Source organism: Carettochelys insculpta, chromosome 7 (assembly GCF_033958435.1).
Source record: "Carettochelys insculpta isolate YL-2023 chromosome 7, ASM3395843v1, whole genome shotgun sequence".
In the NCBI taxonomy this organism is placed as follows: Eukaryota; Metazoa; Chordata; order Testudines; family Carettochelyidae; genus Carettochelys; species Carettochelys insculpta.
The window spans coordinates 62,301,333-62,323,813 of record NC_134143.1 but is presented as its reverse complement, the minus strand read 5'-3'; the positions used below and the strand labels follow the sequence as shown (position 1 = coordinate 62,323,813).

The 22,481-nt window shown below is 40.3% G+C and overlaps 1 protein-coding gene across 4 annotated transcripts in view; it reads left to right on the top strand.

The window, feature by feature from the left end:
• ATRNL1 (attractin like 1) overlaps positions 1 to 22,481 on the top strand; it is a 1,060,182-nt gene that overhangs the window by 260,290 nt on the left and 777,411 nt on the right. For all 4 annotated transcript variants that reach the window (XM_074999076.1, XM_074999077.1, XM_074999078.1 and 1 more), the window contains exon 19: positions 11,149 to 11,367. In XM_074999076.1, coding sequence (XP_074855177.1) covers positions 11,149 to 11,367 — 219 coding nt within the window. The remainder of the gene's footprint in view (positions 1 to 11,148; positions 11,368 to 22,481) is intronic.

The following is a 22,481-nucleotide window of genomic DNA, read 5'->3' as shown; positions in this document are numbered from 1 at the left end:
CAGAGTGGAGCAAGAGCCCAGCTATTTACTGTGTAGCAGCTTAGAGGTAGTGAAGAGTACTAAAAGTCAGAGCAGCAAACACAAACTTCTTGAGCTACACTGAAATGTATACTTCAAAGAGAGAAATGTATACTGCCAGGAGAGAAAGTAATAGCAATAGTGCCGTGCAACCCCCTCTTGCTGTATAACATTGAGGACTGAGCAGTTGGACTTGTTGAATAGTCCAACGTTCAGGCTATTAAAGTAACCCATTATGGTTGACATAAATTCCCGTCTTTCATCCGTGTAATAGCCAATCAGTATGGGGTGTGATGGGCTAATAGCCTCTGATTGCTCCCCTTGAGACTTTATGATGTTCTCTGAGCTTCCTAGAGGCTAGCAATGTCATTAGCATTGTGGACAATACTTGTTTATGAGGACAGCCCCTTTTGCTCTTCCAATCATTCTCCATGTCACCAGAGCTCGCCGTGACAGATGTGGAATAGCAATTCACAGTCCAGACACTTTGGGCTTCCTTGAATATAAATCTGTTCCCACCTGCTTGTAAATACTTGAGGCCTGGCACCTTTTTCATTACAAATTCAGCATTGTGTGTTGAGAAGTGTTTTCCAACACATGCTTGGAAAAGAGACTCTAAGGATGGAATGGACAGCAGGATTGCAGCACAGTCATGATTGGGTTCATTTTCAAAAGTTTCAGAAGCAGAGGTGGAGGGGACAAGAAGTGAAGTGGCTATTTGACTGCAGGCAACACAGCTGAGAATGTTATGATGATTGGAGAAAACCGGGAGAGACAAGTGATAGAATCATAGAACAATAGAGCTGGAAGAGACCTAAAAAGCCATCAAGTCCAGCCCCCTCCCCTAGGCAGGACCAAATCCATCAGATCAGCCCAGCCAGGGCTTTGTCAAGGTGAGACTTAAACACCTCCAGGGATGGAGTCTCCACTGCCTCCCTGGGTAGACCATTCCAATGCTTCACCATCCTCCTAGTGAAAAAGTTTTTCCGAATGTTCAACCTGGACCTTCCCAACTGCAATTGCTCGTTTCCATGAAGCTGCAGCACTTAAGGTCTGTGTAGACCCAGCCTGTAGGAATACTTTTCCGGAATCCATTTTGGCAGGCTTCAACACACTGGACATCAAACGGACCTTGTTTCAGAATTATAGCTAGGTTATTTTTCTGTTCCATCAGGTCCTATGTATAGATGCAAACAGTAGCTTTCAATTAAACAGTGAGCCTTAGAGGAACATAGTAAGGTAAAAGATGATGTGCATAATCTTGGGAAGAAAGACAAAAAGAAAGGAAAATAGGTGTGCAAAGGCACTATATATTCTGCAGAAAAGGCTGCATTGCCAGTTCAGCTGAAGTTCTTTTATTATCATTCACATTCATTGTATATATTGAGTATACTGTGTGCCAGGGTTAGTACCTTTTAATGGCAATTTTGTAAAGTTGAAATAATAATATTAAATTAGAAAAGAGATGGGAGCTAGTGCAGGAGGCAAAGGGCCTCCATATAAGAGATACGGGTCTATAAACTCCAGCCATTGTAGGCCTTGCCATGAAAGACTTAATGAAAAACTACATTAATGCATGCTTTGTTATCACCAAGGAGTAAGTAGACTGTCAAGGTGATAGTAATTCTGTAAATGCGCAAAACTTGAAACACTCCTTTCACTGGTGACAGAAAATTCACAGATAAAGTTGACATTGCTAAAGTTGTGCCTTTGTTTTAAAAATGGTATGAGTTAACGGATGAAAAAGTCAGTTAGTCGTGACTTCACGCTTCCCGATTTTTGTTGGTTTGTGTCACTATTTGTGTATTATTCCAGTGTATTGTTTGTTTTTTATTTTGAAAGCCATACCACTTTGTGCAGGTACAACAAAAGAACTATGTTTATTTTGTTGTCATTTCATGCAGGTCTATAAAAGTTTATATTAAATAAAGGTAATGGGATTTGTCGCATATCAGTTCAGTATCATGTAGAAATAGTTTTCTCTGAAATTGTGTTTTCTATCTAGCCGATATAAAAAAAAACAATTTCCATAAGCAGACATTTTATCAGACTTAAAGTATTTGACAGTTTGAGTGTAAAACAAGAAAATGAATATCTAACTCAGACCTTGGTAAGAATTTGTTTTCTGTCTAATTAATCAGAATATTCAGATAGTTCATTTAATATTATTGCAAACATATAAAAAAGCTGTCCTGTAGCACTCAAAGACTAAAATATTATTAATATATATGTGTTATATATTAAGGTGTTATAGGACTGCTTTTCTTGTTTTTTGAAGAAACAGACTAACATGGCTACCTCTCTGAGACTTATGCTAAAATATGTATTTTATAAATGAGATATTAATAAATGTATTCACTTGTTAAATTACTTTTAATCTTGTTGCTTGTTTGCTCATAGAATGAGACGCAGAATAGCTTAAAAGACATACTTTATTACCTTTGTCCTGAGCCATGAATGATTATTTGAACATTTTTATCTGTTGTGTATGAGTCGGCTACTTGACACACACATTCATGGTTTAAATGACAGATAATATCACATAGAAGGAAGGGATATAAGAAATGCATATTTATCTTCACAGCTTGGAAAAAAAATAAAGATCACTGTTCCATTGATGACACACAGTCATTTTAAGGGGTGCTTGGCAGAAGAATTCATTCCACTCCTCACCACCGCTTCAAATCATTACACTGTGAGAATGGATTGCTGGTGGCAAATACTCATAACCTACCCATAAATGACCAAGGAAGAGTTACCCCTCTTGTATATAAATCTTTTCCCACCTGCAGTACCATTTTCACTTTTACAAATTACCACACCTATATCGCACACCTAAGGATATTCATTGTTGACGCCTTCCTTCTCTCCCATAGAACCTGAAACCCAAAGGAGAGCCTTTGGGCATGGTGGTTCTTGTTCTGTGCTGCCTGTGTAATGGGATCCTGAAAGTGGACCATCTATTGGTCCTTCATGGCATTTATTAGAGACTGCTGTTCTGTTGATTTCTGTTATTCGTCCCTTTTAAAAATAAAAGGGAACCCATTTTAGCAGCCCTTTCTCTGAGGAGAAAAATAAAACCCTCCCATAGTTGTCAGTGGGCTTACTAGTTTGACCTGAGAAAGGACAGGGCAGCTACTTATCGTCACTGTAGATAATACCTAATTCCTCCACAGTATTTATAATAGCACTTCACTGAAGTGGTGAATAGAAAAGACACTGGACATCTGTCAACAAATTTATGGCCAGCTTTAGTCTCTCTCTCCCAGACAGGGAACACTACTTTTTGTACTGCCCATAATGGTTTGAAATGTGTTCATCTAATATTAGTGGAGTGTGGTGCCATTCCTTAATACTTGCCTTAGCATTACTTTTAGCATTCCTGCTGATTTCAGAGGATGCGCTATCCTCTTAATTTCACTAATGGCAAAATAAGCTATCCTCCGTAAAAACAAACTTGGTGGAAATGGTAGAAGCTGCTTAAGCAGTCGCTTAAAAACATAAATTTATATAGGAAATATTTCTGATACTGCTCAGAGAAGTGACCTTTGAAACAATGTGCTAGTCTTCTCTAGAAATTTTTGTATTGTTATTGAAAATTTATAATGGACTTCCATTTCTGAGTTAAATTACGTTTATTTCCCACCAGTTCACACTGTTTTTATCCCATTCACTTGTTTTGTTGTCCATGACACAAGGATTGCAAACTACGTCTTAACTATAAATCATTTAGCATAAGTATCATTAATTCAGGAAAGCAGATTCATTATAAGTCGCACTGATCCACACTTAGTCATTTAGGGACCAAAAGCCAGGAACATAGCAGAGCTTTGTGGTGGCTGGGCAGCAGATGCTGTAGTGCAGGGGCCATAGAAGTGACCTCTGAAGTCATGGGGGACTGGTGAGGAGCTGAGTGCAGTCAAGGAGGAGCTGGCAGGTAGCCAGGGGAGTGGTGGGGAACTGCGGGGAGCCAGCAGAGAGCCAGGGGGAAACTGTTGGGGGACTGGTGGAGAACTGTGGGGAGCTGTGAGGGCAGGTGGAGAGCCATGGGGAAGTGGGGGACCGGTGGGGAGCCACGAAGACAGGTGGAGAACCACCAGGGAGTTGGTGAGCAGCCATTGAGGAGCCGGTGAACAGCAAGGACTGTCTGGGGAGCTAGTGGAGACTGCTGGGGAGCTGGCTTTATCTCTGTCTGTCTGTCTGTCTGTCTATTAATTAATGTATTGGTTATCTATTTATTTATTGTATTTATTTATTTCTATTCTATTTGTATTTGTTTTTTGTGGATTATAGGTACATTATATTTACCACACCTGTGTTAATTGTATGTGTTGGAAATGTATCTCAAGCTAATTATTATTATTATTATTATTATTTTTATTATTATTACTATTATTATTCCCTATGGATATTAATTTCCCTTTATAAGTTGCATCATTTAGGAATGTAGCCTGGACTTGTAACAAGTACCCCTGTACATTGAACAGTCAATCCCTGATTAAGTTCCAGGCGCTACGCTACAGGGAATATCAATGATAATATGTTATCATAGCTTCCAGAGGCCAAATAGGGGTTGAAACCACATTATACTCGGCACTGTAGGTATATAGACAGTGAGTCATACCCCTGAATATTTTAGTTTTAGAGGATTAGAAGATAAATATGCAATTTTATATACATATTTCCAGAAAAAAAACTGTGTTAACATTGAGTTGGTTAATAAAAAGATTTTAAATTATATGTACATTCCTATTAATTTAAAATTTAGGGTAATATATGCATTAGGTATGTTTTATACTAAGCATTGTAAATGTAGGAAACTAGGCATTGTAAATGTAGGAAATTCAAACTTAAGTTTAGACTTAAAACAAATGCAAACATGAAAATATGGAAATGCACAGTTAGGGCATCCAGTAATGACACAATGCAATAATTTCAGGATTATGATTAAAGCAGTTTAGTGTTTATGTGAGAGATGCATGTGATTCACCACCCCCAGCTCATGTGGTGCTTAAAGTGTTCCAAAATAATGAGATTACGAGTATATTGGAAACACTATTTTTTACAACTGGATATTTATTTCTCAGCAGAGGGAGGTGTCTAAAATCTTTTCCTCCAGAGAAACTCATGAAAAGGCATCTTCTTTCAAAATGTCTACAACTTCCTACTGTTTTCAGGGGGTACACTTCTCCAGGGTGGTCATTGCCTCTCATTACTTACAATCAGAGGGAAGCCCATAACCACATTTAAGAACAGCCATACCATACCTACTTTGTCTTCTTCATCATCTTTGTCATCAGTCTCAATTTTTTGAAATCAATGGGATGTGGCACCCTTTTAAAAGAAGTCAGTTTGATTTGTAATTCTCTATTCTGTACCCTTATAGAAGGAGAAACTTTCATCAGTGAAGAATCATGTAAAAATATGACTAGTTATTGTATTCACATAGGCAATACATAAAATGTCAGTATTTTTCAGCTATAATACAAGGGTAATACAAGAAAATTCAGGACCAAAAATATTGTGACACTGCACCTCATTCCTTAAAAGACCTTTAAAAATTAATTTGAACTCAGACCAATTACCCAACTTACTTGTAATATTCATTCCACATTTGAGGAAGTGCTGTAATTTTTTGTGGGATAGTCTATATTCTTATGTAAAAAAAAATTGATTTCTGACCCTTTGGAGTCAATGTGGGAGGTTCATGATTTGAGGGAGAGTAACTACATCCACCATTTGAAACTTACATGGTATCATCCTCAAGACATGATGCTTTGTGTTTTCCCCTTGGAAGGAGCTTGTAGCTACCATGAAAAAATAAATTAATTTAAATCCCTTAGAATCCATATTACAGTTTTTCCACTTCTGTTGTTATTCTGCCTAATAAATTAGAGGATTAACAAACTGTTTTCTAGTAGGTGCAGTATTATCTATCACGCAAGTTCTCTAAAGTGATCATGTATTCCATATGTCTATAATAATTGTACATGAGTTCTTTAACATGAGTTCCTAATTTTAGTCTCCTTCTATCACCCTCTCATTATTAACAGGAGATTGTGCAGGGATGCTTGTTGTACTCATTCTCCATCCTGTCTCTCCCTCTACCTCCCCAGTATATAAATTTTTAAATATTATTTTCTTATTAAAATAAGCCCATTGTACGCTGTATATGTATGGAAAACTATTACCAAGAATTGCTTCTTAAATAACAAACTGATAGAAGCAGCAAGAAGTCCTGTGGCACCTTATAGACTAACAGATATATTGGAGCATAAGCTTTTGTGGGCAAAGACCTGCTTCAGCAGATGCATCTGTTAGTCTATAAGGTGCCACTTCTTGTTGTTTTTGAAGATACTAACTCGGCTACCTCTCTGATACTTGTCAAACTGATAGAAGTCACGGAGAGGGAGTCGTGCTAGTCTATACAGTATCAAAACAAAAAACAGTCAAGTAGCACTTTAAAGACTAACAAAATAGTTTATTAGGTGAGCTTTCGTGGGACAGACCCACTTCTTCAGATAGAAGTCAGTTCCTATGAAACAAACTGTTAAGGCAACTCCAGGAAGGGAAAGGCCTACATAAATAGATTAACCTTGCTGTTTGCCCTGAAGGTCAACAGATTTAAGCTAAGTTGACATCATAGAGAAGTAACTCAGCGTCAAGGGCTCTCCCTGCTTGAGGACACCCTGGCTGTCATCTCCATTTTTTCCAAAACTGAAACTTCAGGACCAGATAGCAAATATGTCCCAGTGAATCTAAGCCTGATCAGAAAATGTGTCTGCTGGCATTTTGTTTGTAATCTTTTGAGCTCAGCTCACTAGTGTGTTAACACTATCTCCTCTACTGCTTTTGACTCCTATTCCTTGCAGACTCTCTGTTCTCAACTCTATTTTCTCCACAGGGGGAGAATGTTGTTATAATGGAACATCCCTTGCATCGTCAGGTGAAGTGAGTAATTATTAGAGGGTTGCCTGGGACAAGGCATCTTCAGTGAAACAGGCTGTAGACTCCCGTGAGGAGTTTCTGCAAATTTCTCAGGTGAAATGTTTTAGTGATGCAAGCGAAGATGTAAGTCAGACAAATGAAAAGCTCACTTCATCTGTTAATTCATTTGAAATCATTTCTGAATTCACAGTTTTTATTTGAGACAGTTACCAGTGAATTCAGACTGATATTTTATGCTTCTAAATTAAATCCTAGCAATGTTTCTGAATAGTATTTGGAAACGTAATTGTAGTATTTCCAGCAATATTGTATGGATGTTTTGAAACTCATGAGGATTCATCACAATATAAATTGTGGTTTCTTTACATGATAGTTTTCTCTTTTAGTTCAAGAACTATTAGTCAGTAAACTGTTTATATAGGTCATTTCATTGGCAAAAATGATAAAATTATAAAGTGAAGAAAATATTACCACAGTTGCTAAACAGGCTACAGGGCTTATGGGCTCAACCTTTTAGTTTAGGTTCCTCCCCTGCACAGATACTCATGAGAAGGACCATAATTGAGTGAGCACGAAGAATGGCTTTGGAGAGGCCAGCTTCTTAATCAGGTTTCCTGGGAAAAGATTGAACTGCAAACTGGGGAATTTTGTTTCCTTTTCATCTTACATTAAAGTTTTGTTTTATTTTGTAAATATTATCCCTTAAATAAACTTGATGGCTTCAGTTTTTTTGTTTAGTCACTCTTCCATCATACACTATAGTTAAGGTCAGATAAATTAATCCAAGATTACTTTTATTATGGTACAGGCCAACTCTAGATATACCTGGAACTTCTGTTTTAATGTGTCTCATGGTTAAATTTAAATCTAAAGAAAAATCTCATTCAAAAATTCCAAAGACAGGCGTCCCTTCACAGCAATGCACACCCCTTCTTCACCACTCACACAAAGCAACAGAACTCTTGTAACACAGCCCCCATACGCACAACTAGCATCCACTGTAACCTGAAACATCACTCTGAAGGACAGAATGTTTGAGTCTTGTGCAGTCAGTAGAGTAAGTGTAATACTGAGCGGTATCTTACATAGTTCATATGTCAGTAAACTAACCCATAAGACAGCTATACACTCTATACTGTGGCACTTCAGTTCAAGCCCATTATTAAAAATCAACATACAGTAAAATATGCTGTTATGGCAGCTCTTGACTCACTGCCATAGCACCTCCTGCAGGTCAGTCTGGGAATTAACCCTTTTCTTCAGTGTCAGAGCTCCCTCTGTTGTCCAGTGTCTTTCCTGTTTGCTTCTTGCCTCCTGTTTTATGTCTCTACCACCTTGCATCATGCCCCACATCCCACCTAGATCATGGTGCCCCTTGTCCTGGGTACTGCCCTACTGGTGCTACCCATACCCACTTTTCTTCTCTCTTGGGCTACCAGTTACCCCTACACCCACCTTGCCATTCATCATCTAGCCCCTTCCCGCAAAGGCAAACTTCTGTCTGAATTGGCCACTCATCATTGGCAAGAGAGGATTTGGCCTGCTGCTTATTCTTGCTCTGGCTGCTCCTCTGCAGCCCTCTTACCTTCCTAGGCCATTGTTGCTGGAGCTTGGACTGAGGTTTATTCACGCTTGAGGTCCCCTGCCTATGCCCAGCACTGCTCTGTCCAAGGACCCACTGCTAGCAGGCAGCTAGGTCCCTCTCCCTGCAGACTTAAAGTGAGAGTGAGCTCCTCCTGTACAGAAGCTCTCCTTATAGCACTTGACCGGGTCCTGATTGGCTGCCTTCATTCTTCATTGGCCCATGGCCCCAGCCCTCTTCTACAGCTGTTTTAATCCCTTATAATGTAGGATGAGGACACTGCTCCATTACAGATATATATTATTTAGCTTCCATGTTTTCTTTTCACTAACTTAGAAAATAAGTTTATTTTTGTTTGTTTTTGTTTTGTTTTGTTTTAAACAGCCCGTCTCAGTTCTTGTTGTTCTGCATTTTGGCTTGTAATGTGAGTGTACCTCTAGAATTCTAAAGTTGTTTTATGATCTTCCTGAATTTCAGAATAGTCATCTCAGTGTCCTTTAGAAGAAAAAATGTTATTCATAAAGATATTTTTATACTGAAATCCAGTGAGATGGATAGGGATGATAAAGAGTACAACAAAGAAAGTTTGGTTCCTGTCTTTGGAAGGTGTTGCTACACCCTTACATTTGGTGGAATGGGTATGTTTTTGTGAAGGATCCTTGAAATTTTCAATGAGGATAGAGTCATAATGAGAAAGAGACCAAAAGAAGGAGATAACATTTCTAATTAAACTAAGAGTTTGCTTGTAAGTTAGGGAACTAGAGAAAATAGTTTATATTTATCTATTTGGGGGTTCACCTGATTTCCTTAGAGAAGAGTTTTGAGACGGTTTGACTTTGTCCTCGGAGACAATTTTTTATACGTTGCTCACATGTTAATTAGATTTAAAATGTTATTTTTATGTATGTATATACACTTAGAAAGTTTTGGTAGGTGAACTTTATAAATAAAAATATCCTGTTTAAAACACTGCAGCATAATCTTGAAATAAGGCAATTAGCTATTTGTTGAAGGTTTGAAGACTGGTAGTTGTAGTGTTTCAATATTTTTAAGATGTAAATTGTTGTGAGGTGAAAAACAGCCTTGAACTCTTTATTGTGTCTCCAAGCAATTTTTAATATCCTCTACCCAGCAAGATTCCCCCAAACAAACAACTGATCGCAACAAGCTTCAGAGCCCACATCAACTGACAGGCTTATGGGGCTGGCACTGAGGAGCTAAAATATTATTCAAGACATGCATGTCCAGGCTGGAGCCAAGGCTCTGAAAACCAGCAGGAGAGGAGGGTCTCAGAGCACAGGCTCCAGTCCAAGCCAAATGCTGCAGGAGTCTGAATCAATTGACATGGGCTCTGAAAGTCTCTGCTGCAGGTTGGTTGGTTTGTTTTTAGTTTGCAGAGGTACCCATTGAGATACTGTTTTCTTTTTTAAAAAATGCCAGTAGTGTCAGAACATGAACTTTTATGTGTTCTAAACTGGCTGTTCCACAGTTGAGGAAGACTGCTTATGGGAGACATGTTTATTTTAAATTAGATAAAAGGATGCCGTATAGGAAAGAATTTAGAGGAAAAGATTTATAGGTAACAACACAGTTGAATAACTCAGTTGATGAAAATGTGGGGGAGAGTGATTTGATTTTTTTAGTACCCAAGTAAATGAAAGCTGACTTCTTGTAACAGAAAAGAGATAATAAGATGGAACTTCATTAAAATTAAATGCAACTATGATTTACGGCTTTGGAATAGTTTTTTTCTGAAATGCATATTTCATGGTGTGTCTCAGAGATTATCATTAGAATTGGGCAGAGTGTTAAGAAAAATATCCAAATGTCACTATTCAATGTCATTTGGTAATTGAAACCCAAAGTAATTTCTGGGTTTGATTTTCAATGATCACAATTTGAATACTCCCCTTCCTGATATGGATAAGTAACCTGAATTTGTTACAAATTTGATTTTGTAGTTTTCCTATTCAGCCAAGACCTTGATGTTTAACTTAATACACATATGTAATCATTGTTGAATCTATGTAAATGGTTGCAGGCCCTGGACCGAAGTGTGTGAATAGATCTATTCGGTATTGGTAGAGACTAGAGCTGAAAATTGATTCACTCCCTCTCTTTGTTTGGATAGCTGAAAGACTTCCTTTTGTGATGTAATTCTCATAAGGCTTCTATGAGTATCAGGTTCAGTGAAGTATGGGGAATCCTCTTAGTGTCACCCTAAAAATATTATTTTTGCTGAATCCAGTTTCTTTAACCACAGCATTTTTTGCCCTTTGATCATTACTTTGCATTTGAGGGTTGGGGGATACTGTGCAAATTATTTGTGTTCAATTTGCTGCTTTGTAGAACATTCAGGTTTTTTGTAATTATCTGTTTTGATTATATCATTTAATTTGATGCCTCACAAAATATAATTTTAAAAATCGATTGTTACTGACCAAGCATGAAAATATTCTTTCCAAAAGATTTGTGGGAAGTTATGAGTCTGAGATGAGAGGGTTGTAATAGAACGTATTTACCCTCTTAACTATACTAGTAAGCTAATATGGTACACATCTTTCAGAAGCTGCATAAATATTATGTTCTGTATAATACAGCTCAAAACTGCTCTGGGTTGAGGACCTGTGGGCAATGTTTGGAACAGCCTGGATGTGGATGGTGCAATGATCCCAGTAATACAGGAAAAGGGCACTGTGTAGAAGGATCATCAAGAGGTCCAGTGAAGCTTGTTGGAGTGCACTCCAATGAAATGGTTCTTGACACTACTCTCTGTCCCAAAGAAAAAAATTATGAATGGTCTTTCATCCATTGTCCAGGTAAGAGCTTCTGATTTGTTTTATATTTTTGCCTTTATTTTTTTTCTTTATTTGAACAGTATGTAGGATATCAAATGAGAGCTACAGCACGTAAGGCTTTAATTATTTTTCTATTTATGTAGGTACAAAAACAACACCAACATAATTTTAAATAATATAATTAACTCTTATTTTAGAAAAGTAGAAAATTTAATCTCTGATTTTTTCTTCAAGAGCCAGTTGGTTTTTCAGTTGCTGATAAATGTATAGCTTTCAAATTTTATGTGATTACATATGTGGCATTTTTTTTGCAAATTTAATCATAATTTACATGTTTGCAAATAATTTCCCATCAACCTGCCCTGCTTTCCCTCTTTACTAGGTGCTGCCTACTCTTCAAGGGCTGCATGGTGGTCTTGCACAAACAAAAAGACCATAGGTTATCTGGCTGTCTAAAGCCAAGAACCATTGCAACTTCCAGTGACCTGGGGGGTAGGAACTTCCTGCATCCCAGCTAGATATATGAAGATCTAGCTGAGTTGTAGAAGTGTGTTACACGGCAGCAAGATGCTTGACACCTAATGGCCCCAGATGAATAACATTTTTCCTAACTTAAAGGAAAATACCAAGTAACTGAGACCCAAATTTAAGATGTATTAAATTATTAGACTGAATAAATTACTCTGGAAATCTGTCCCTGCTGTGGAGAGAGCTAATGACAACATCATTCACCACAGTTAACAGCACACCGGTGAAACTGACAGGCCCCAAATGATTTATCCTACAATAAGTATTGCTCTTTTAAGAATCAGCATGAAAAAATTCAGCTGTCAAAACAAAGTCTGCACTATTGCTAAAACTGTGGCTTTTCAGCTGCTAGCCCAGCATCAGTAAACCTGGAATTCTAAAATTATCTGTGATCATAGCAACATGTAAAGATATGCATCATAGCAGTCATTGATTTTTTTTCACATCTACCTCTGACAGATCTTTACAGAATCTGAGTACTGAGAGGCAGAGTATTATTGTATATTTTAACGTTCTTTCTGTTCAAAAGTATACAGCACAGTAGAGGAATTATGGAATGTACTAAAGTAACAATCAAAACAAAAAGCAGTCAAGACGAGCAAAATAATTTATTAGGTGAGCTTTCATGGGACAGACCCACTTCTTCAGACCATACCCATACCAGAACAGACTCAATATTTAAGGCACAGAGAACCAAAAACAGTAAGCAAGGAGGACAAATCAGAAAAACATGATCAAGGTGAGCAAATCAGAGAGTGGGGGTGGGGGGGGGAAGGTCAAGAATAAGATTAAACCAAGTATGCAGATGAGCCCCTATAGTGACTCAGAAAATTCCCATCCTGGTTCAAACCTCATGTTAATGTGCCGAATTTGAATATAAAAGACAGCCCGTCTGTTTCCCTTTAAATAGCGGTGTGAAATTTTTTTTTCAGTAACACGCGTACTCTTAAGTCATTAACAGAATGGTCCACTCCATTAAAATGTTGACTAACTGGTTTGTGGATCTGGAGTGTGTTGATGTCTGTTTTGTGCACATTAACCCTTTGTCTAAGGGAATTAGAAGTCTGTCCAATATACAAAGCATCTGGGCATTGTTGGCACATGATGGCACATATAATGTGAGCTGAGGAGCATGAGAAAGTGCCCGTGATTCTGTGAGTAACCTGGTTAGGTCCAGTGATGGTATTTCCAGAGAAGATATGTGGACAAAGCTGGCAGCGGGCTTTGTTGCAAGGAAAGGTTCCAGGACTGGTATTCCTGGGGTATAGACTGTGACTGTTGGTGAGAATCCTCATAAGATTGGGAGGTTGTCTGTAGGAGAGAACAGGCATGTCACCTAGGGCCTTCTGGAGTGTGGCATCCTGATTAAGGATAGGTTGTAGGTCTTTAATAATTTGTTGCAGTGGTTTGAGTAGGGGGCTATAGGTGATGACCAGTGGTGTTCTGTTCTTGGCTTTTTTGGGCCAGTCGTGGAGGAGCTGTTCTCTGGGTATTCATCTGGCCCTGTCAATTTGTTTTTTTACTTCTCCTGGTGGGTAATTCAGGTTTATGAATATTTGGTAAAGATCTTGTAGTTTTTGGTCTGTGTCAGTTGGATCAGAGCAAATGTGATTGTATCTAAGAGCTCGACTGTAAACAAAGGATCTAGTTATGTGTGCAGGATGGAAGCTAGAAGGGTGTAGGTAAGTATAACGATCAGTGGGTTTCTGGTACAGTGTGGTACTGATCGAGCCATCCTTGATTTGTACTGTAGTGTCCAGGAAATGTATCTTTTGCATGGAGTAATCGAGGCATAAGTTGACGGTGGGGTGTAGTTTGTTAAAGTCCCTGTGGAATTTTTCTAGAGACTCGATACCATGGGTCCAAATCATAAAGATGTCATCAATGTATCTTAAGTAGAGGAGGGGTAATAGGGGACAAGAACTGAGGAATTGTTGTTCCAGGTCAGCCATAAATATATTAGCATATTGTGGGGCCATGTGGGTGCCCATAGCAGTTCCATTAATCTGGAGGTATAAATTGTCCCCAAATCGGAAATAATTGTGTGTGAGAACAAAGTTACAGAGGTCAGACACCAGACTGGCTGTGGTGACATCAGGGATGGTATTCCTGATTGCTTGTAATCGATCTTTATGTGGAATATTAATGTACAGAGCCTCTGCATCCATTGTGGCAAGGATGGCGTTATCAGGAACTTTTCTGATGTTTTGTAATTTCTTCAGGAAGTCGGTGGTATCTTGGAGATAGCTGGGACTGTTGGTGGCATAGGGTTTGAGGAGTGAGTCCACGTAACTGGATGACGATGTGCCGACCTTCTCCGGGTCCCTGGATGCGTGTGGGGTTTGATACAGCGGGGGGAGTCGGGTGACCCGGGACTGACCCCCCCACCTTTATAGCAGCCTTATATAGTGTAGCAGCAGTATGTGATTCAGTGTATCTACTTTAAAACCTAGGTTTCCCACAGTATTATGAGTAACAGGAACAATAACACTCCGATTGTGAACACCACAATCCCTGTGGCTGTTCTATGTCCCAATAATTCTCTATACAGCCCCAGCTAGTCCAGCTAGTGGTATTTACCAATAGTGATTGATTCATTTATTCATAACTACAATTACTTAACACTTGTCTGATATTTATTTATTTATTTGGCATAGGCTAAACACTAGGGCTGCGTCTACACGTGCACGCTACTTCGAAGTAGCGGCAGTAACTTCGAAATAGCGCCCGTCACGTCTACACGTGTTGGGCGCTATTTCGAAGTTGAAATCGACGTTAGGCGGCGAGACGTCGAAGTCGCTAACCCCATGAGGGGATGGGAATAGCGCCCTACTTCGACGTTCAACATCGAAGTAGGGACGTGTAGACGATCCGCGTCCCGCAACATCGAAATAGCGGGGTCCTCCATGGCGGCCATCAGCTGGGGGGTTGAGAGATACTCTCTCTCCAGCCCTTGCGGGGCTCTGTGGTCACCGTGGGCAGCAGCCCTTAGCCCAGGGCTTCTGGCTGCTGCTGCTGCAGCTGGGGGTCCGTGCTGCATATACAGGGTCTGCAACTAGTTGTTGGCTCTGTGTATCTTGCACTGTTTAATGAAAGTGTGTCTGGGAGGGGCCCTTTAAGGGAGCGACTTGCTGTTGAGTCCGCCCCGTGACCCTGTCTGCAGCTGTGCCTGGCTCCCTTATTTCGATGTGTGCTACTTTGGCGTGTAGACGTTCCCTCGCTGTGCCTATTTCGATGTTGGGCTGAGCAACGTCGAAGTTGAACATCGACGTTGCCGGCCCTGGAGGACGTGTAGACGTTATTCATCGAAATAGCCTATTTCGATGTCGCAACATCGAAATAAGCTATTTCGAAGTTGGGTGCACGTGTAGACGTAGTCTAGGTTACGTATAGCTGTTTATAATTACATGTGACTTTCCAATAACATCCAATGCTCCCACATCTCACCAACAACTACGTTACAGTGGCCCTTCAAGTCAGAGATACGGCTTGGTTGGGACTTTTCGTGGTGGTGATGCCCGGGTGATCAGGCCGGGGTCTGCTGTCTGGACTGGAAGTTGCTAGCCTCCGCCTAGTGTTCAGGAGCCCACCCCCTTATTCCTGCTAAATCACTTTTTATACTGTTCCTTACTTGGGGGTTCAATACCTGGCCAGTTAAAGCGTTTGTTACCTAATTTGGGTTTTCTATCCTCCCGGCCTGTCAGAACAAGTTACAAGATTTCCTCTGTCCTTGGTCATTTTCTGAACCTCCCCCCAGGACCCTCTGATGTTGCACAACCAAGATGTTCTCTTTGGGGCGGGGGGAAGGGGCTTCCAGCTACTTGCCCCAACTGTTCTCTTTGGGGACTTACTATCTGCTTGTCAGGATGTTCTCTTTGGGGACTCTCCAACTACTTGTCAACTTTCTGATTTCTTTCTCCTGGCCTGGCTTCAGACCTTCCCGCCGTTGTATGATAGCGTTCCAAGATGGAGTGTGTGGTCATTCTGCCTTGCGAGTGAGGCCCGGCCACCAGGTGCTCGTGCTCCCACACTGGATAGTCCAGTGGTGAGGGTGCCAATACTCAAAGCTCATCTAATAAATTATTTTGCTTGTCTTTAAAGTGCTACTCGACTGCTTTTTGTTTTGATAGTATATAGACTAGCACGGCTCCCTCTCTGTTACTGAAGTAACAATGTTAAGTCTACCACCCAGTGGAAACTGTCACACAAACAATTTAAAAACTAAAATTGAATGGCCTGAGGCAACAGTAACTGGGTGGGGAGGAGAACCTATTTCTTACTTCCAGTAAATGTTAGAGAGTATTATTACATTTAAGATAACTTTAAGTGATTTAATTCAATTTGATGATTAAAATGTGGGCATGTCGATATTAATGGTAGAGATACACATTCACCCAAATCCATGTTGTTATTGATCAGTTTGTTATGAATACACAGCTTGCTTAACTCAGGTAGAATTATAGGTTTGCATTACAAGCACAGGATTTTTTTTCCATGAATAACTATATCCACTGCACTTTTTGGATAAAAGTATTTGGTCTCCTTCCTCTTGTTTATAAGACACGAGCTTTCTGTATATAAAGCCAATCCTGCAGGTATTTCTCAGTCAAAGCTTCTGTTGACAGGAAACTAGCCAAGAAAGGGCTGTAGGATTTGGGACTAAGTGTTCACTGACATCAATTCTTCAGTGAACATTTTAACAGAAATAATTCTTTATTGCTGTTTTTAGCAGACATTTTTCAGCATAGTGTGTCATTCTAGCAGATTTTTTTTCATATTTCAGAAGAAGCATTGTTTAATGTCGTTTTTACATTTTGTGCACCGTTCATTTTTTTAAAGTCAAAACCAAATGTAAATGAATCTGTGAAGTACAACATATATATGTGTGTGCGTGTATATATATGAAAATTACTCTGTTTATAAATATGTTGCCTATACCATTCATACACAGTGCATTTGAATCATCCTAGACAATGTTTACTGTATTTGTAATTCATGCTACCTTTATGTAATCTCTTTGACTTGATGGTACATGGCAGTATTTTTGATAAGTCTCATGCATTCATAGTATCATGAAACAACAAGAATGAATTTTCTTTTAATGGTTAAAGGAAGTATACACAAATAATTAAAACTGAAAAGTTTGTATAGATTTGTCTTTTCCTCCTCCTCCTTCTCATGTTCTGCCACCACAACACACATTCCATGCCTTATATGTCTGGGTCACTAGAATAGCCTCACTTCCACATATTGATTTTTGACTTGCCATCTCTTGTTCAGATGCAGTTCAAACAGCTCTAGCTCAGCCAATCCTCCCTCCCTTTGGCAACCTTGATGTTAATCTGGACATCCTTGTTAAGTATTTAGAGCCATGTGTGTCACATTTCTAATTCTGAAGCTGTTATGATTTGTAAGTTGTTTTACATGACTAAGAAACTTTTCTGGGATTTCAGATAACTCCTTTGGTGAGGCCACAAAGCAGATGTCTTGTATCTTTGACTTATAATCATTCCACTCCACTTGTAACCACTCTCAAGGTACCGAGTAAAAGGATTCTGCAAGCTCAGAAAGTCTCTTCATGTTATTAGTTGTAGACATCCTCTGCTGTAGCAGCAGCTGTCATTTGGCACAAGGTCTAGGGGCCAGTCTTTTCCTGGGCATGTGTAGTCGGCTGTCAAATAGTTGAGTGCTATGCTTCTGTTTTTCCTCTGTTAGTGGGCCTGCTTTTCAAAATTTCCTTGTTTTTCATCTGCCAATTCTATAAGTCAGACATAAGTCCTGCCATGTAATTTGTTCTGCAGCCTCATGGAAAGTGCATCTTTGAGGCAATGTGCACTGCTGTGACAAACTTCATAGTTTTGTGTTATTGGTTTGGTCTTCCTTACACTGATATCAAGGTCATTGATAAAATCCTTCCTTTCCACTGTAATCGTAAAGTGGTGCTAGAGTGATATTGAGTTTGGTCTTATGACTGTGTTGATCTATGTGGCCAGGAGCCAGTGTAGTGAATGTGGAATCACACCCAAATTAAGTATTTCTGTATGAACTGATTATGTTGTTGCTGCCAAATGCCTGATCAGGATTGTAGCAACAGTTCTACCAGCGACTGTTGTAAAAACTCACAGGGTACTCGTCTCAAATTAAGTACAAGTGTCCACAATTCACTTTGTTCACCTGGGTCTGCCAAATGGTAAGGGGCGAGAGGGGCAACTGCATAGGTGCATTGTGTTTTAAAGGGGTCTGGAGCTCCCAGTCATCACCACTGCCATGGTAGCAGTGGTCATGGCTGCGAGCGCCAGAGCCCTTTGAAATGGCACTGGAGTGTCACTCTGCTATTCCATGCAGCTTGTGTGGGCTGTTGAGGGCCTAGCACCACGCACTGGGTGATGCTAAGGACTGACTGTCTTTAGCTTACCCTTTCTGCTCAAGTCTCCGTCCCTTCTGGGGCCATGGAGCTGGCCCCCACAACAACTTGCCCCTGGGCCCTGCTGTGTTTACCATTTTAATCAGTTACATTACAGCCCCATTTGATGCTGTAATTATTAAAATTACCAGTGATCACCAGGATTTTGTACTGTTTAACACTATCAAAACAAAAAGCAGTCAAGTAGCACTTTAAAGACTAGCAAAATGGTTTATTAGGTGAGCTTTCGTGGGACAGACCCACTTCTTCAGACCATAGCCAGACCAGAACAGACTCAATATTTAAGGCACAGAGAACCAAAAACAGTAAGCAAGGAGGGCAAATCAGAAAAAGATAATCAAGATGAGCAAATCAGCGAGTGGAGGGTGGGGGGGAAGGTCAAGAATTAGATTGAGCCAAGTATGCAGACAAGCCCCTATAGTGACTCAGAAAGTTCCCATCACGATTTAAACCATGTGTTAATTTGCCGAATTTGAATATAAAAGCCAGCTCAGATGTTTCTCTTTCCGAAACGGTGCGATAATTCCTTTTCAGTAACACACATACCTTTAGGTCATTGACAGAATGCCCCATTCCATTAAAATGTTGACTAAGTGGTTTGTGGATCTGGAGTGTTTTGATGTCTGTTTTGTGCCCATTGACCCTTTGTCTAAGGGAGTTAGAAGTCTGTCCAATATACAAAGCATCTTGGCATTGCTGGCACATGATGGCATATATGATGTTAGTAGAGGAGCATGAGGAAGTGCCCGTGATTCTGTGAGTAACCTGGTTAGGTCCAGTGATAGTATTTCCAGAGAAGATATGTGGACAAAGCTGGTAGTGGGCTTTGTTGCAAGGAGAGGTTCCAGGACTGGTATTCCTGGGGTATAGACTGTGGCTGTTAGTGAGGATCCTCATGAGGTTGGGAGGTTGTCTGTAGGAGAGAACAGGCATGTCACCCAGGGCCTTCTGGGGTGTGGCATCCTAGTTAAGAATAGGTTGTAGGTCTTTAATAATTCGTTGCAGTGGTCTGAGTTGGGGGCTGTAGGTGATGACCAGTGGTGTTCTGTTCTTGGCTTTTTTGGGCCGATCTTGGAGTAGCTGGTCTCTGGGTATGCGTCTGGCCCTGTCGATTTGTTTTTTTTACTTCTCCTGGTGGGTAATTCAGGTTTATGAATATTTGGTAAAGATCTTGTAGTTTTTGGTCTGTGTCAGTTGGATCAGAGCAAATGCGATTATACCTAAGAGCTTGACTGTAAACAAAGGATCTAGTCACGTGTGCAGGAAAGAAACTATAAGGGTGTAGATAAGTATAGCGATCAGTAGGTTTTTGGTATAGTGTGGTACTGATCAGGCCATCCTTGATTAGTACTGTAGTGTCCAGGAAATGTATCTCTTGCATGTTGTAATCGAGGCGTAAGTTGATGGTGGGGTGTTGATTGTTAAAGTCTCTGTGGAATTTCTCTAGAGCCTCTGTACCATGGGTCCAAATCATAAAGATGTCATCAATGTGTCTTAAGTAGAGGAGTGGTAGTAGGGGACGAGAGCTGAGGAATCGTTGTTCTAGGTCAGCCATAAATATATTAGCATATTGTGAGGCCATGTAGGTGCCCATAGCAGTTCCACTAATCTGGAGGTATAAATTGTCCCCAAAACGGAAATAATTGTGTGTGAGAACAAAATTACAGAGGTCAGACACCAGATTGGCTGTGGTGGCATCAGGGATGGTATTCCTGATTGCTTGTAATCCGTCTTTATGTGGAATATTAGTGTACAGAGCCTCTACATCCATTGTGGCAAGGATGGCGTTATCAGGAACTTTTCTGATGTTTTGTAATTTCCTCAGGAAGTCGGTGGTATCTCGGATATAGCCGGAAGCTTTGGTGGCATAGGGTTTGAGGAAGGAGTCCACGTTACTGGATAGTCTGGTGGTAAGGGTGCCAATACCTGAAATGATAGGACGTCCAGGGTTTCCAGGTTTTTGGATTTTGGGAAGTAAATAGAATAATCCAGGCTGCGGCTCAGATGGTGTGTCTGAGTTAATGAGGTCCCGAGTAGCAGCAGGGAGTTCCTTCAGTAGTTGTAATTTCCTTTGGAATTCCAAAGTGGGATGAGCGGAGAGAGGTCTGTAAGATGTGGTGTTGGAGAGTTGTCTGGATGCCTCCTGTTCATAGTCTGACCTATTCAGGATGACAACAGCACCCCCTTTGTCAGCTGGTTTGATTATGATGTCTGGGTTATTTTTGAGACTCTGGACAGCATGGTGTTCAGCATAGTTCAGATTATGTCTCATTTGGCATTGTTTGTGTATAATGTCAGTTTGAGCACGGTTGCGGAAGCACTGTACGTAGAAGTCCAGACTTTCACTATGACCCTCAGGGGGAGTCCACATAGAGTTGTTCTTCTTTTGTTGTTGGAAGTGGGGGTCGAGAGAGTCAGGCTGTTGTTCATAGGTGTGCTGGAAAAATTCCTTTAGATGGAGGCAGCGAAAGAAGGCTTCAAGGTCACCACAGAATTGTATTAAGTTCGTGGAGGAGGTAGGGCAGAAGGAAAGACCCCGGGATAAGAGAGACTCCTCTGCTGGGCTGAGTTGGTCGTTTGAAAGCTTAACAATGTTGTTGGTCGAGCTACTGTTATTGTGGTTGAAGTATCCTGAGGAATGAAGTAATGAAGAAAATTTATTCTCTTTTTTTTTTTGTAGAGAGAGGAAGTGTGTTTTATAAATATCTTGTCTGGCACTGGTAAAGCCTCGTACTGTGGGATCTTGCGTGGATGGCTGTGCGTTGATGATAATTTCAAGTTCAGAGAGTTCATTTTTGATCATCTTTTGTTTATTGTAAAGGATTTTGATCAAGTGGTTCCTCAGTTTCTTAGAGAGCATGTTGCATAGATGTTCACTATAGTCAGTGTAGTATGTTGATTGTAATGGGTTTTTCACTGTCAGTCCCTTGGGTACAATGTCAATTTTCTTGCATTTGGAGAGAAAGATGATGTCTGTCTGGATCTGGGCGGCCCCCACAGTCTATACCCCAGGAATACCAGTCCTGGAACCTCTCCTTGCAACAAAGCCCACTGCCAGCTTTGTCCACATATCTTCTCTGGAAATACCGTCACTGGACCTAACCAGGTTACTCACAGAATCACGGGCACTTTCTCATGCTCCTCTACTAACATCATATATGCCATCATGTGCCAACAATGCCCAGATGCTTTGTATATTGGACAGACTTCTAACTCCCTTAGACAAAGGGTCAATGGGCACAAAACAGACATCAAAACACTCCAGATCCACAAACCACTTAGTCAACATTTTAATGGAATGGGGCATTCTGTGAATGACCTAAAAGTATGTGTGTTACTGAAAAGGAATTATCGCACCATTTCGGAAAGAAAAACATCTGAGCTGGCTTTTGTATTCAAATTTGGCACATTAACACATGGTTTAAATCGTGATGGGAACTTTCTGAGTCACTATAGGGGCTTGTCTGCATACTTGGCTCAATCTAATTCTTGACCTTACCGCCCACCACTCTACTCTCTGATTTGCTCACCTTGATTATCTTTTTCTGATTTGCCCTCCTTGCTTACTGTTTTTGGTTTTCTGTGCCTTAAATATTGAGTCTGTTCTGGTCTGGCTATGGTCTGAAAAAGTGGGTCTGTCCCACGAAAGCTCACCTAATAAACCATTTTGCTAGTCTTTAAAGTGCTACTTGACTGCTTTTTGTTTTGATAGTGTATAGACTAGCACGGCTTCCTCTTTGTTACTGTTTAACACTAGGGTGACCATATTTTCCTGTGATGAATATGGGACACGTGGCCGAGAGGGGAGAAGGCATGAAATGGCATTTGACCTTGACCTTAAGCTCAAAGGGGGCCTCAGATTTAGACATTTATTAATTTTTTGGCATTTGATAGGCTAGAAAAGCATTTGTTAAATAAAAAGACGTATTCCAATTCTGTCTCACTCTTTTTTGGAAACATTTTGTTTTCATGTATCATCTCTTTTATTATTTGTGTTATGATGAGGGCCCTCAAAACCTGGTAGTGGTCAGTGCATGTCTGGACCTGTAACAGGCCCTGCTCCCAACATGCTTTAAAAGCTCCAGGGCCCGGCTGGGGAGGGAGGCTATGCATGTCTAGACTGAGGGGAGTCTCAGGTATAGGTGTAGTAAGACTTCTGTTTTGGGGCAGGGCCCAGCAGGCT